Source organism: Sinohyriopsis cumingii, chromosome 17 (genome assembly GCF_028554795.1).
Source record: "Sinohyriopsis cumingii isolate HCF-2022 chromosome 17, ASM2855479v2, whole genome shotgun sequence".
Taxonomy (NCBI): domain Eukaryota; kingdom Metazoa; phylum Mollusca; class Bivalvia; order Unionida; family Unionidae; genus Sinohyriopsis; species Sinohyriopsis cumingii.
Window position 1 is genome coordinate 31,724,987 of NC_142977.1, and position 13,291 is coordinate 31,738,277.

A 13,291-nucleotide genomic window follows, 5' to 3' on the forward strand; every position below is an offset into this window, starting at 1 on the left:
GCTGAAAATGGTTTATGTCAAAAGTTGTGTACATATCACATATTTAGACATTATCTAGTACAATGGTATAAAGGAAAACTTTTTGTGCACAAAACTAAAAATGGTATTATGCTTTTAAAAAAGTTACCTCTTTGCGGCAAAAAGCACTGCATTATTTACATTGTGAATTATGACTGACTGCATTTCTTGAAAGATTTCAAATTGTTTGCAACCTACAATGCTCTTGGTCTTTGTTCACCACCATAGCATCAGTACAAAATCAAAATTCCTTTACAATGTTTCATGAATGTCAAGAAGAGATCTGGAAGTTATACATTTTAGGAGGGAATAACAGAAATGCTATGTTAGGTGACAGTGACAAGTTTCTCTAAACTCTTCTAGCAAACTTAAAGAAATCACACATTTAAGTAAATCATGTGCTTTAGAAGTCCTCTTAGACTGATATAAAAGAAGTGGTTCCTAACTTTTCATTATCATTCTGGAGATGCTAATAGCAACATCAGTGTTGTGTCAGTGTATATTGTGGGGGGGGGGTAATCGCAACACAAGTCTAGCTAGTCTGGAAAAGTCAAAGTTTAATCAATTAGCATTAGACAATGCTGGAATATTGATATACTGATGTGTAGGACCCTAAAACTTACAAAGAGTGACATATCAAATAAATTCATTGATACATAGCCAATGAAACTGACCATACATATACAAATTACTCAATACAGTTTAACAGAGAAATTTCTTCTCAGACACCAATTTACTTACAACTGACTTTAATGTTTTCTGGAGTTTACAAAATCATAGTAAATAATAAGATAAGGTATAGAACAAATATTTATAGTGGAAAATCCAGTTCAAGGTAAAAAGCATATCACCGGCTTGGCTTTTGATAAGCACGTACCATAAAACAACTCCTGCAGAAGCTAAGTCTGTCCGTCAAAGTCACTCTCTTGTGCACTTAGATCAGAACGACTATCTGGATGAGATTGAAGCTATTGTTTCTTTCAGCATGACTAACCGATTAATCCTAATCTCTTACTATGCAAACTGACACCTGCAGAAAGAAAAGAAACAAGTGATACTGATGTACTTTTAACATTCAGTGAAAACATAAGACTTTCAGAGGAGAAACTGTATGTGCATTGTCAAATGCATGAAGCTGCCACTTAATTTTAAGCTTTTCCCCCTTTGTTAACTGAACCTAGAAATTTCAAGATATATACATAACATTGAAACATTTTCTACTATCACCCAAGTGTGAGATATGAATCTCTTATGTCAACTTCAGAGTGGGGTCATGAAGGTAGAAACTATGTCGGTGTGCTAAACCTTTCATTCTTCTCACCAAAATATACCAAGTAATATGCCATATGCATCATTATTTCTAAGACTGTTCCACTGGTGACATTCAATATTCACAACAGTATGTTTATGTATGATTCCTCTGAATTCTATCTGCTCCTGTGCAGTTAAATTACTTTAAAGAATACATGTTGACATGCTATGCAATTGTTTAGGTGTGTCTGTATTGAAATGTGAATAGTATTCATTAGAGGTGCAAAACCTTGACAGCTACAGAAAGTGCAAGACAGTACATTATGGTTACCATTTTGTTCCCATACTTAGTAAATTATATCCAAAATATGCTACTTTGTCATGATGTAAACAGTTCTCACATGGAGGTACAAAACACAGTTACCTCCCTCTCCAAAGAGCATCACATACAACACTATGTAATATATGGAAAAAGGAAGGAGATATAATAAAGGTAATGCATAAAAATTATTTAAATATACACAAAGAAACAGAAAAGTATAATAGATGTGGCTGACTGCACCATCAAAAAATGATCAATTTTCCTTAAGGGGGCAGGGTCCAGTTTTTATGTACAAATTTAATGCCGCAATCAGTGACCTAGTATAAAAAAATCATAAAAAATCAAATACACAAGTGAGGTCAAAAAGGTCCATATTTTTAGATACCTATATTAAAACAGAGCATAAGAATAGTATTCACTTGACCAGAGAAGTCAATGGCAGTTCATAGCAGAAGAGGTTTATGCACCCCAACCCCTATTTTATACCTGCATTTTTCACATCCAAATGCCATTTTTGACAGCATGTAGTACTCACAGTGCAAACGCAAGCCCTTTCCCTGGATGAAACTTTTGAAAAACATTGTCTACTAAATAGTTTCATGCAATTCAGAATAGTTGTCATCCAAGTCGTTTTTGAGATACTCGGCTTGCCTTGAACCCACGTGTCTACTGCTATGGGAGGCTAGCTCTTCTTCCTAGCCAACTATTGGTATTTCACTATCAACATCCTGCAGAGCAACTATGGAAGGTGTACATGACTGACATCAATTTCAAGAACAACACAAGCCCAAAACACCTAGTTCACAAATATATCCATATCTATAAATAGTAAACAATAATAGCTGAAAAAGTCGCACCATAGCCTTAAGTTAAGAAATTTGCCAGGGGCCAAATTATGAAACTGGACCCTGCCACCTTAAGAATTTGGCTGAAAATGGTTTATGTCAAAAGTTGTGTACATATCACATATTTAGACATTATCTAGTACAATGGTATAAAGGAAAACTTTTTGTGCACAAAACTAAAAATGGTATTATGCTTTTAAAAAAGTTACCTCTTTGTGGCAAAAAGCACTGCATTATTTACATTATGAATTATGACTGACTGCATTTCTTGAAAGATTTCAAATTGTTTGCAGCCTACAATGCTCTTGGTCTTTGTTTACCACCATAGCATCAGTACAAAATCAAAATTCCTTTACAATGTTTCATGAATGTCAAGTAGAGATCTGGAAGTTATACATTTTAGGAGGGAATAACAGAAATGCTATGTTAGGTGTCAGTGACAGAAGTTTAAAGTTTCTCTAAACTCTTCTAGCAAACTTAAAGAAATCACAAATTTAAGTAAATCATGTGCTTTAAAAGTACTCTCAGACTGATATAAAAGAAGTGGTTCCTAACTTTTCATTATCATTCTGGAGACCTTGGCAAAGGTTCTAGCTGTGGTCTGCCGGTTCTTTTTGCGCATGTACACTGCAAGACACTGTTTGAATCAATATGAAAGGTTTTGTGACCTCAGTGGGCAAAATAAAGGTTAATTCGCCTGATTGGAATAATGACATGCTCGTCTGAGTGTTATGCGTTGGTACGTAGCTGTCTTTTGAATGTATATGTGCAGTTTTTCAGTCTCCTTGCAATTCTGAACCGATAAAAGACGCGTGAGAAAAGACGAATCGAGCGGAAGGTTGTGGTCACCGTTGCACTCCTGTGTTCAGTTATATAACCGATAAGGTGATCTCATGTTGTCAGAGATTCAGAGGCGTAGCTATGATATTTTGCGCCCGGGGACGAACTATAAAATTGGCGCCCCAGCCACCTCCCCGTTTAATCACATTTTTGAATATTACCCTTGTTTACTTATTATAATGTAACGTTGTAAGCCTCATTTTGGCGCCCCTGTACCTTGGCGCCCGGGGACATACGTACCCCCTGCCCCCCCCAAGCTACGCCTCTGCAGAGATTTAGCCGTATTTTTACTGATAAAACGTCAGGCTTCTGTGCAATGAACGTTCAAATCTCGTCTGCCGAAATAAGTTTACATATCTGTGAATTAAAACTGGGACAGTTTAACAACTACGTATAATCTAATAGGGTCATTCCTAGTTGCATGAAATCACATGGGCTTGTTACAAAGAAAATCAAGGGATGGGGGTTCTAACCTGTAATAAAAAGTGATATATTGGTACAGGTTAGAACCCCCGTCCCTTGATTTTATTTGTAACGAGCCCCTGTGCATGAAATAGCTCACTAAATGAACAAGATGTATATCACGATAGTGCCGTGAACGAGAAATGCCATGCTGTAAACATGCTGAAGTTGACGCTGTTGACTTAAACCAGATGGACCGGCATAACAGTGCCCCCACTTTAATCAGTGTTTGGTCTCCAAACAAAGATGGTGTGTATATTTTGTAACTGAATGGCTGTTTATATCACAGGGGCTCGTATCATTGCTTACAATCGACCGGTCATACATGTACTTATATAATAAATACAAGGGAGGACACTTCTCTCCTTTCTCGCGCGACCCATTTAAGAATAAACGCTGTTATTTCAAGCCACATTTCTCGTAGCGTACTAAATTTGGTACCGATTTTAGCTCGGGCATTCGACTGTGTATCCTGTCAAAAGTTTGACTAAATATCATACCTTTAAGGAATGCCAAATCAATTTCCCACGGTACCGCTCGACATGTACCTGATCGCGCCCGCTTAATATTCAAGAACAACGCGCTGAATGGAACACTGCACTCTCATTGGCCAACCGAAAATAACGCATGATGGCTTAGATTTTTAATTTTAATTTTTGATTGGCTAAAATACATTGACATATGGCGGGTGTTTTCACTGGGATCGTAGTGTTGCTGATGCTGGCACGTGTTTGCATGATGGAAGATATCATACACGCCGCAATTTCAGGTCACAATATCATGATATTAGGACATGCTGGCACTGGTAAAAGCATCCTAGTTAACAACTGAAGCAAAAGACTGAAAGAAATGGGAAAAACAGTTTACTTGACAGCCAGTACAGGTATAGCTGCCTCTCAGTTGCACGGAATGACAATAGACAAGTTTTCGGGCATTCAGGACGGTCGTTTCCCCGATGATTTTTTGATAGATAAGATTAAAAATGATAATGATATGATAGATATTAAAAGAAGGATTATGAATGTTGACACTCTTTTAATTGATGAAATCTCCATACTATCTCTGAAATTCCGTCTGCAAATAGAGAAGGTGTTCAGAACAGTAAAGGAAAACAATTTCCCATTTGGTGGCATTCAGATCATTGTTTCTGGTGATTTCTTTCAACTGAAGCCTGTGCCAAATGATGTGTACCATGATAGAGGAGAACTCATTATCAGTTATGAGAAGATTCACAGCCTGATTCCACATCATTATGTTCTGTCACAAGTACACAGACAAACAGAAGGTAATTTAAACATTATATTTTAATAACAACAGACCTCGTGTGAAAAAAGACAAAAAGATAAAACAAAACAAAAAAATCTTCCTTCTCTTTGAAAATCTTTTATTTTTGTTCTTTCTATCATTTTCACCAATATTTGGATGTATATGTGTAAAAACTTCAACACACACACACATATATATAGAGAGAGAGACAGACAGACAGACAGAGAGAGGAGCTTCCTAAACATACTAAGCTCTCAGACAGTAATACATGTAGTCCTGAAATCCCTAAATTTGTAACATTTTGCATCATATTGGGCAGTCAATGAATAGTCATGATCACTCAGTTTTTCTTTAGGATACCATCCATAAGAATGATATCACCAGTGACAATACCATTTTTCTTTGAACACATTTTTAACAATAAACTATAAAAAAAATTTACATGCACACTCCTGTTTAAAGATACTTGGAATAGACAACACATTTCAATCAGTAATTTCATCTTCATTTCATACCATACTTTTACTTTCTCTGATTTTCACACCAGGAATTCAGTGTCTTACACCAAGTTATCCACAACAAGTCAGACACAGTTCAGAAGAGAACTTATACGTGTGTGTGAGTGTGAGAGAGACAGAGAGAGGGGATGGATGCAAATTAATATATATGCATAAACATTCACACATATTATGATTTATGTAGTTGGTTACAGATATAATCAAAATGGGTTAGTACAGATTTTCATAAGAGGTGTCATATATAATGCTTATTATACAAACCTCATGACAATGAAATCACCATCATATAACCATATATAGAATTTATGGCCATTTAGAGACAAATAAGACGAATAGGTCAGTGTCTATACCCAAGGATCATGTCCCTTATGTCAGAACTTATGAACTATTGAGATTCACACTATATTTCCATATATAAAATGACTGATCATTGAGAAAAAATGTATGCATGCAAATGAAATTGACCAAGGGCGTACATTCTTATTCTACCCCCCATAATATCTTAATAACTGTTAAGATCACACACACACACACACACACATATATATGGGCACGAAAAGATATAAGTCACACATCCAGCTCTTTATCCTTTAAGGACCTGCTCAAGAGGCAATAGGCTCAAACTTGGGAATTTGGGATGAAGGTCAGAGCAGGTAAGCATGGGAACACATGCATACAAACACAGCCTTTTCTAAATACATTTGCAGCAAAATTTTCACATTGCTATTTTTACACAGGTGACATGTTTAAATTTCCCTGTGAAATAAATAAACAAAATATTTCTGAAATAAATAAACAAACAAAATACAGAGTTCACACATACTTGTTTTCTAAACACCTTACAGGAAACTTAATCAAAGCTGTACATGAACTAAGTGAGGGTGTACCGTTATCTAAAGACACAGAAAGTCTGCTACAAAGATTGCAACATACACTACCACCTGGTGATCAGCCCATCAAATTGTTTGCCCTAAATTATGATGTTGAAAAGTGCAACTCGGACAGTTTACTGGACATGGAAGGTAAATGCAGATCCCTTATTAACTTACAATGTCAATTGCTCCCAGTAGCTTTTTATCATCCCTGTCATAAATTTCAACTTTTTGGAAAGACTGCTGCGATACAGGGACTGTTCCATAAATATACTTTTCTCTATATCTATTTATGGACTCCAACTTTCCATATGCCACTGAAATCAGGTCTGAGTCACATTAAATTCTTCGTTAAGTTCTCAATTAAAGTCAAACCACTGCTGTTATACTATTGCTGTAGCATCAAGAATAATTTCTTGACTGCTCCAGTGCCTTAGTGGTTAGAGCATCTGCCTCAGATGTGGTAGGTTGCTGGTTCGAACCATGACTGAGTCATACCAAAGACTTATAAAAATGGTACTTGCATCTTTCTCACTCAGCGCTCTGCATTAAGAGATCAGTGTTAGGACTAGTCAACCTGGTGTCAGGATAATGTGACTGGGTGAGACCTAATACTACATGTATGCGGTGTGAAGCCCCAGTGCTAGATATCACTATAAACTGCCATACTTCAGACATCATGGTGATGTGACTGAATTTTTTTTAAAGTTACGTTAAAAATCAAAATCACACAGACACACATGACACACACTACAGCAGCCCTGATTAAACCCATTTTCTTTTCACAAACAAGGTTGCATTTAACAGCATACATAAATATTCTTCTAAGGTGCATGCTGTATGAAAGCAGCAAACTTAAACTCTTAGATACTCCTGCTTTTTTCTCCTCTTTGTTAAAGGTTCATTCACATAAAAAGTAAATGGTTTAGCTGCAGCAATACCACTATTTGATTTTCTGCCTCTAGATTTCAGTGACTGTCCCAGTATGACAGAATTGACTGTTGAACAATACGTTGAGTAAAAAGGATGTGTAGCATTCCCACTGTGAAGGCCACGTTCTTGACAGAAGTGATTTTCCAATATGTCAGTATTAAACCTTGATGGCACTACCCCACCATGAGGAAAGTCCTCAAGATGTCTCTTGCATATCTCAGGAAATGTTACTAACAGAGATTCCACATCATCACAGCATTGAATTGATAGTAAACTTTTTGATCTTTCACCCTTGGCTATGCTTTCATCATTCTGGGCTGAAATATGCCAATTTGTAAACCATTGCAAAATATGGTACAAATACTGCAGACGCTCATCGTCAACAATCTTGACAGGCCTATGACCTCTGAAAATAGATATCATTTTACTGGTATTTTCTAGCAATTCTATTGTACTGTTATGGTGTGATCCATCTGGTAAGCTTGCCTGATAACTCTTCATCAGGAACAGAGCATTAGAATCCAACATTTCTTCTGCCAGATGATTTTGCATCTCCTCTGCTGAATTTGGGTACAAGTGAGCATCTGAAACTTTGTGATGTATTGGTCTGGTGTGCACCTGCTGATCCCAGTGAACTGCACTGATCCAGTGTTTCCACAAAATGTACTTTCCATTCAGTTTCAGCTTCCTTGTATGAAGACCCTTTATGTCACCACTTTTCATTACACCATTTCTGATTTTTTTCATATTATGCGAAAAGTCCTGGGAGATTGCAACTGATTTAGTTGGATTCACTAAGTTTACAGCCATGTATTTACTATCTAATGGATTCCCATTGAAATGAGATTTTATAAATTGCCTGTTTTCTTCACCACCATCCTGTAAGATGTAATCTACAGAAAATCCCCAATCCTGCAACCTAGCAATGACATCCCATATCATGATGTGCAGTTCAGAAGCTTTCACCCTACATGTTGATAATGACAAATTGGGAATCTGAAGCCAGTGTATCCCAAGAAATATATCTGTATTACTTCTGTTACTAGCTTTTGTTCAACTTTTCCCTGTTCTACAGTTCTCAGATCATTGCCTTCATCCCCAGTGTCAACCCATCCAACTAAATGAGGCTTGCCACCTCTCATATCCAGTACAAGATCCTGTTGAATTTTTGTTTCATCTTGAATCAAACCACCAGCCCATCCCTCCTCAGGAACATTTGCATCTTTTGCAGCCAGGTACATCCACAGAAAAACTTCATCCTGTGGTCCTGCTTCTTGTGGAACTCTGTTTTTGTACCTTCTTAAATGCCGACCTGTTGGAAGGATCATCATGGTACTGTCTACTCTATTCTGGTATGTTCGTGGGCTCCTTATCCATAGTGCCAGGCAAATGCTAATCACTCTCTTATTCCATCATCTTCCATTTGGACTATTTGCCTTTAGAGCAGCAGATTGAGACTTAAGTAAAAGTTTCATTTCCTCAGGTGCATTGGGAAAGCACTGTTCTAAACATTTCTCGAGGTCTTTGCTATCTTCATCACTTAGTTCAACTGTCTCCCCTTTGTCATTATCATGTGTGCTTGGCTCTTTCAATGTGCTGTGACTCTGACAGCGTCGACAATATTTGGTTAATCCCCACGGAACAATCTGATGACAAAATTTGGAATGCAGTACCCATATATCATTATCTGAATTGTGCTGTTTCACCTTTTCAGTTACTGTCAGTGAAGTTTCCGGTATAGAGGAGTCCAGTTTTGACACACCACTGCATACAGACATCTTCTTGACAATGTCTATGATCCTCTGCAGACATCTTTGTGTACATGAAAATTCATTGCTAATACCTAATTTACTCAGGTCAACAGTTTTGTTTCTTACAGTAAGTGTCCACCTTGTTTCTGATATATTGATTGTTTTCATGATAATACTGCAATTGACATTAACTGAAGATACGACATCAATTATCAAATCTTTCAATGAGGGTAGAATTGTCACATCTCTAGGAATACAGGTTCTTAGTTCATCAAAAGTTATCTTTACATCATTTGGATAATTCTCTTTTGAGATGTAAGAAAGTCCCTCATAAAATACTTCCTTCTTGCCTGAATTGCGTCGTCTGACCTTCTTTATGAGGGAAATGTTTTAATAAAAGTGTTGAAAGTGCCTTTGATGTTACACCTTTACAGTCTTTCATTAGGTAACTAAATATTATAGTCCCCTCTTGATCTTCTTGGAGTCTTTCTATCAACCTACAGTAAGAAGAATGTCCTGACATACATGAGTGATATAAACCAGAATATCTTTAAATAAGTAGACATACATCCAAAAATTGTGTATTACCCCAAAAATAATGGAACACTTGAATAATTCCAATGAATATTTCTGATAAATAATTCCTCTCTGATTATATTATTTGATTAGAACAACACAACTGTAAAATCGGATTATTAAAATAAATTCCTTTATATACTTATTGTTAGAAAAGAATGAGTTGGTGTTTACCATTTAACGAACTATCTATATATAAACACAATCACCTGATAATATTCTAAAAAGAAAATGCATACTTGACACTTCAGTAATTCTAATGGAAAAACCAATCTAATTGTAAATAAAAGCAACCCTGACATCCAATTGTATGTAAACTACTTGTAGACAGTTACAAATTATAGTTATGGATAAAAGTTAGGCATGTTTTCCAAAAATATTTAAGCATGACTTGTACATAACACTGTTATTAAATATATATTTATACACATTTCAGTCTTCATATAGTGTAAGTGGAAAATGTCTTTTCAGATACAGTAAAACATTCTTTAAAGTATGTACATAAAATCAAAGTGTGTGTATGTCAAAACTTTTCTTCTTTTATCCAGGTGAAGTCAAGGTATATCACAGCGCAGATGAAGGTGATATAGCAGCATTATTGTCTTGTCGAGCTGTGAAGCATTTGTACCTTAAAGTAGGAGCTCCTATAATTCTGAATGTGAATTTGTCAGATGAACTTGTAAATGGACTCACAGGGATTGTTGTTGAGATGCACAAGGACAGTGCTATAGTGAAGTTTCATAGAATTGATAAGACAACTGAAATACAAAGATACATTTTTACAGTCTATAAACCCGAGGAAGGAAAAACTATTGCCTGTAGGAAACAGTTGCCTGTTCAGCTTGCATTTGCATTAACAGTGCATAAAGCACAAGGAATGACAATAGATAGACTTGAAATCAATTGCAGAAACATGACAATGCCTGGACAAATTGGGGTGGCTGTTGGCAGGGCAAAATCAACGAAGGGACTAAGAGTGAAGAACTTCAGATTCTGTCTAGTCAGAAGTCAACCTCAGTTTATCAAGAAATTTTATGAGTCTCGATTTTGTCCAGTTGATGAAACATGCTGTAGGAAGCTTATTTCTGTAGACCATTCAAACTGTCCTGAGAATAAACATGAGTGTACCAGAGAAGCTGACAACAGTGATGATACAGATGATGTGGAAGAGAAAGATATTGAAAATGACAGTGATGAAGATGAAGAGGTGATAAAAACAATGGATATACTTGAAAGTACTTTCAAAGAAACTTCTGATAGTCCAATGCCTGCAGCAATAAAGATAGATGAACTGCTAGATATGATTACTTATAAGATCCCACATACTCAGGAACAGAATGACTTGAATAAAGCCAACAAGCATGTCTCTGAGTCTTTTGCCAGAAATATTTACTTCAAGCTCAAATGCTTATTTCAAGACACTGTGTCAGAAGGAAACATCAGGAACCAAACAATGACTTCATTTTATGCTGCAGTCACAAAGTTTATTAGTACAGAAGAGTACAGAAGTTATGTAAGGCAGCTTTTTTTGTGCACAGATCTCAGATGTATCCATTATAGAGTTGCTTTTAAGATATTAATGAAGCTGAGAGCAAAACTTGTGGCTGATATCTCTGATCCATTAAAAGCAAAAGCAATAGAACAGTCACAGAAAGAAGGAAAAGTCTTTGAAGATACAAGCAGTGGAAGAGCAAAATTGAGATATATAGTGGGTTGGTGTGTTGCATCACTCAGACATAGAAAAAGAAGTGCTGTGAGAAAAAACTTGTACAGCAATAATTCCAAAGATTATGTGAACCAGTTGTACTACCAAGCAACAATGTTAGATACACTCATCCAATATGAAAGTGACCTAATGGAAACATCAGAAGATAAGGTTTCCATGATTGAGATACAGAGAAAGCAAAATGTAAGGAGTGGTCTGTGCTGTGTAAGTGATAAAACCTTTCATTTCTTCCAAGAGTTAGACAAAGTCATCAGAAAACTTGAAACAGTAGAAACTGTACATTTTTATGGCAAAAGCTTTTATGACTTTGTAACATCAAGGGTTCTGCTAAATGAGACACTGAACCAACAGTGGTCACAGATCTTTAACATTGAAGATGATGAATATTTCTCTGTACAAGTTCAGAAGTTAAAAGAGGAGGTAGTGAGTAAGTATTTGTTAATGTCATCTGCACAGTTTAGACGAGAATTCAAGAGAAAAGTTAAGGCTAGGAAGGAAGAAGCACACAGGAAGCAAATTCAAATGAGAAGAGACAGTAAAGTAAAAGCTACTTCTTCAGAAGCACAAGTAAGCTCTAAGCAAAGTCAGTCATATCAGATGATTCTTCCACCTCAGAACCACAAGGAAGCCTGAATAAACTAGTAAAAAGGAAAGCAGTAAAGAAAAAGACGGGAAAAGGAAAAGGGAAACGATCAAAGACAGCTAAGTGGCCATGTGGAAGATGTCAGGAGGGCTGTATAGTTGATAGTGTTTGTTGTGATACATGGCATCATTATGAGTGCATTGGTTTGCTCAGAGATGAACAGGAGCTTCAGGAGGAGGAATGGATATGTCTAGACTGTAGACTTTCAGGTGACGTCATAAAGGAATAATATTGGCAATGTCATTATTTATTAGTTTGAGTACTACCAATAAGTGCACTAGAATTTTCAATATTTCTCATAATTGCAAATCCCTGTGCTTCCCAGCTATGTCAATGGGTGTAACTTCATGCTATGGAAATATGTATATAGTGTTTGGATCAGTGTTATATTTATGACCTACATGCATTCAGTATATTACAATATGGAGTTAATTAGAACTTGCAACATTATGAATGTAGGAGAAAAATGTATTTACACATTGTTCATGGTCCAATGGATTTATCCTAAAATCCATTATATAGGTAATATAATGGCTCTCAATTATGATGCATACAAATTTGAAGATACTGAAAAACAGTGTCTTATCCACTTTTCTCCACATAAGCGATAATATCAAATTCTAAAACTTTTGTGAACATTTCTGATGAACATCAATCATATTCCATAGTGTCATGCCATTATATTCAGGAGTGTTAGAAGATATTCAGTACACTTATTAATAGAATGATGGATTGACAGAATGGTACATGGGCTGCGACAATATGTTCTCCCCCAGTGTAATCTTTAAAAAAACCTATAATAATATTTTTTCTTCAAAACAGAGATTGAGTTGTGATCATGCACCCAAGACCCTCATGAAATGCCTCAGTGACCATTAAACTTTGGCAATCTAGTGTACTAAGGGAATAATTTATAAACAATGAACAATGTAAGGATATGCTTAAAATCCTAACATTTTAGACATGCAGTTAGTAGGAAAGCACTTCTAACACTGCCCCAGTCAAGCTGGAATACCTATAGGAAATGCTAAATTTCTCAAATCAGATTAACCACCCTACATTTGGTACCAAATAATTACAATCTTAGAAATCTGTAAAATACATGTTGTAAATGTTCTCATATAATTAGTTAATGATATATTGAAGCCCAACACTGCAGTATCTGGTTCAGAATGCATGGGTATTTTTGTTGCATTCTGCAAACAAATGCTGAAAACATTCACATAATTTATAACAGAAATGATTAGGACTAAACTGATGCATGTCAC

At 36.1% G+C, this 13,291-nt stretch overlaps 1 protein-coding gene and 1 long non-coding RNA gene across 2 annotated transcripts in view; one reads left to right on the top strand and one right to left on the bottom strand.

Moving 5' to 3' along the window:
* Window positions 1-555: 555 nt before the first annotated feature.
* Window positions 556-13,291, bottom strand: part of LOC149778359 (uncharacterized) — a 30,591-nt gene continuing 17,855 nt past the window's right edge. The window contains exon 2 of the long non-coding RNA XR_016415495.1: window positions 556-1,048. This is a non-coding gene — a long non-coding RNA (uncharacterized LOC149778359). The remainder of the gene's footprint in view (window positions 1,049-13,291) is intronic.
* On the top strand, window positions 5,069-12,648 carry LOC149778360 (uncharacterized). The gene is made up of 2 exons (XM_089939182.1): window positions 5,069-6,544; window positions 10,203-12,648. The coding sequence occupies exons 1-2, from the start codon at window positions 6,160-6,162 to the stop codon at window positions 12,011-12,013; spliced, it is 2,196 nt and encodes a 731-aa protein (XP_089795308.1). The 5' UTR covers window positions 5,069-6,159; the 3' UTR covers window positions 12,014-12,648.

Coding starts and splice junctions, on each gene's coding strand:
- LOC149778360 (XM_089939182.1), top strand. CDS start 6,160: ATGAAGGTCAGAGCAGGTAAGCATGGGAACACATGCATACAAACACAG. Junction 6,545..10,202: donor CAGTTTACTGGACATGGAAG/GTAAATGCAGAT, acceptor TCTTTTATCCAG/GTGAAGTCAAGGTATATCAC.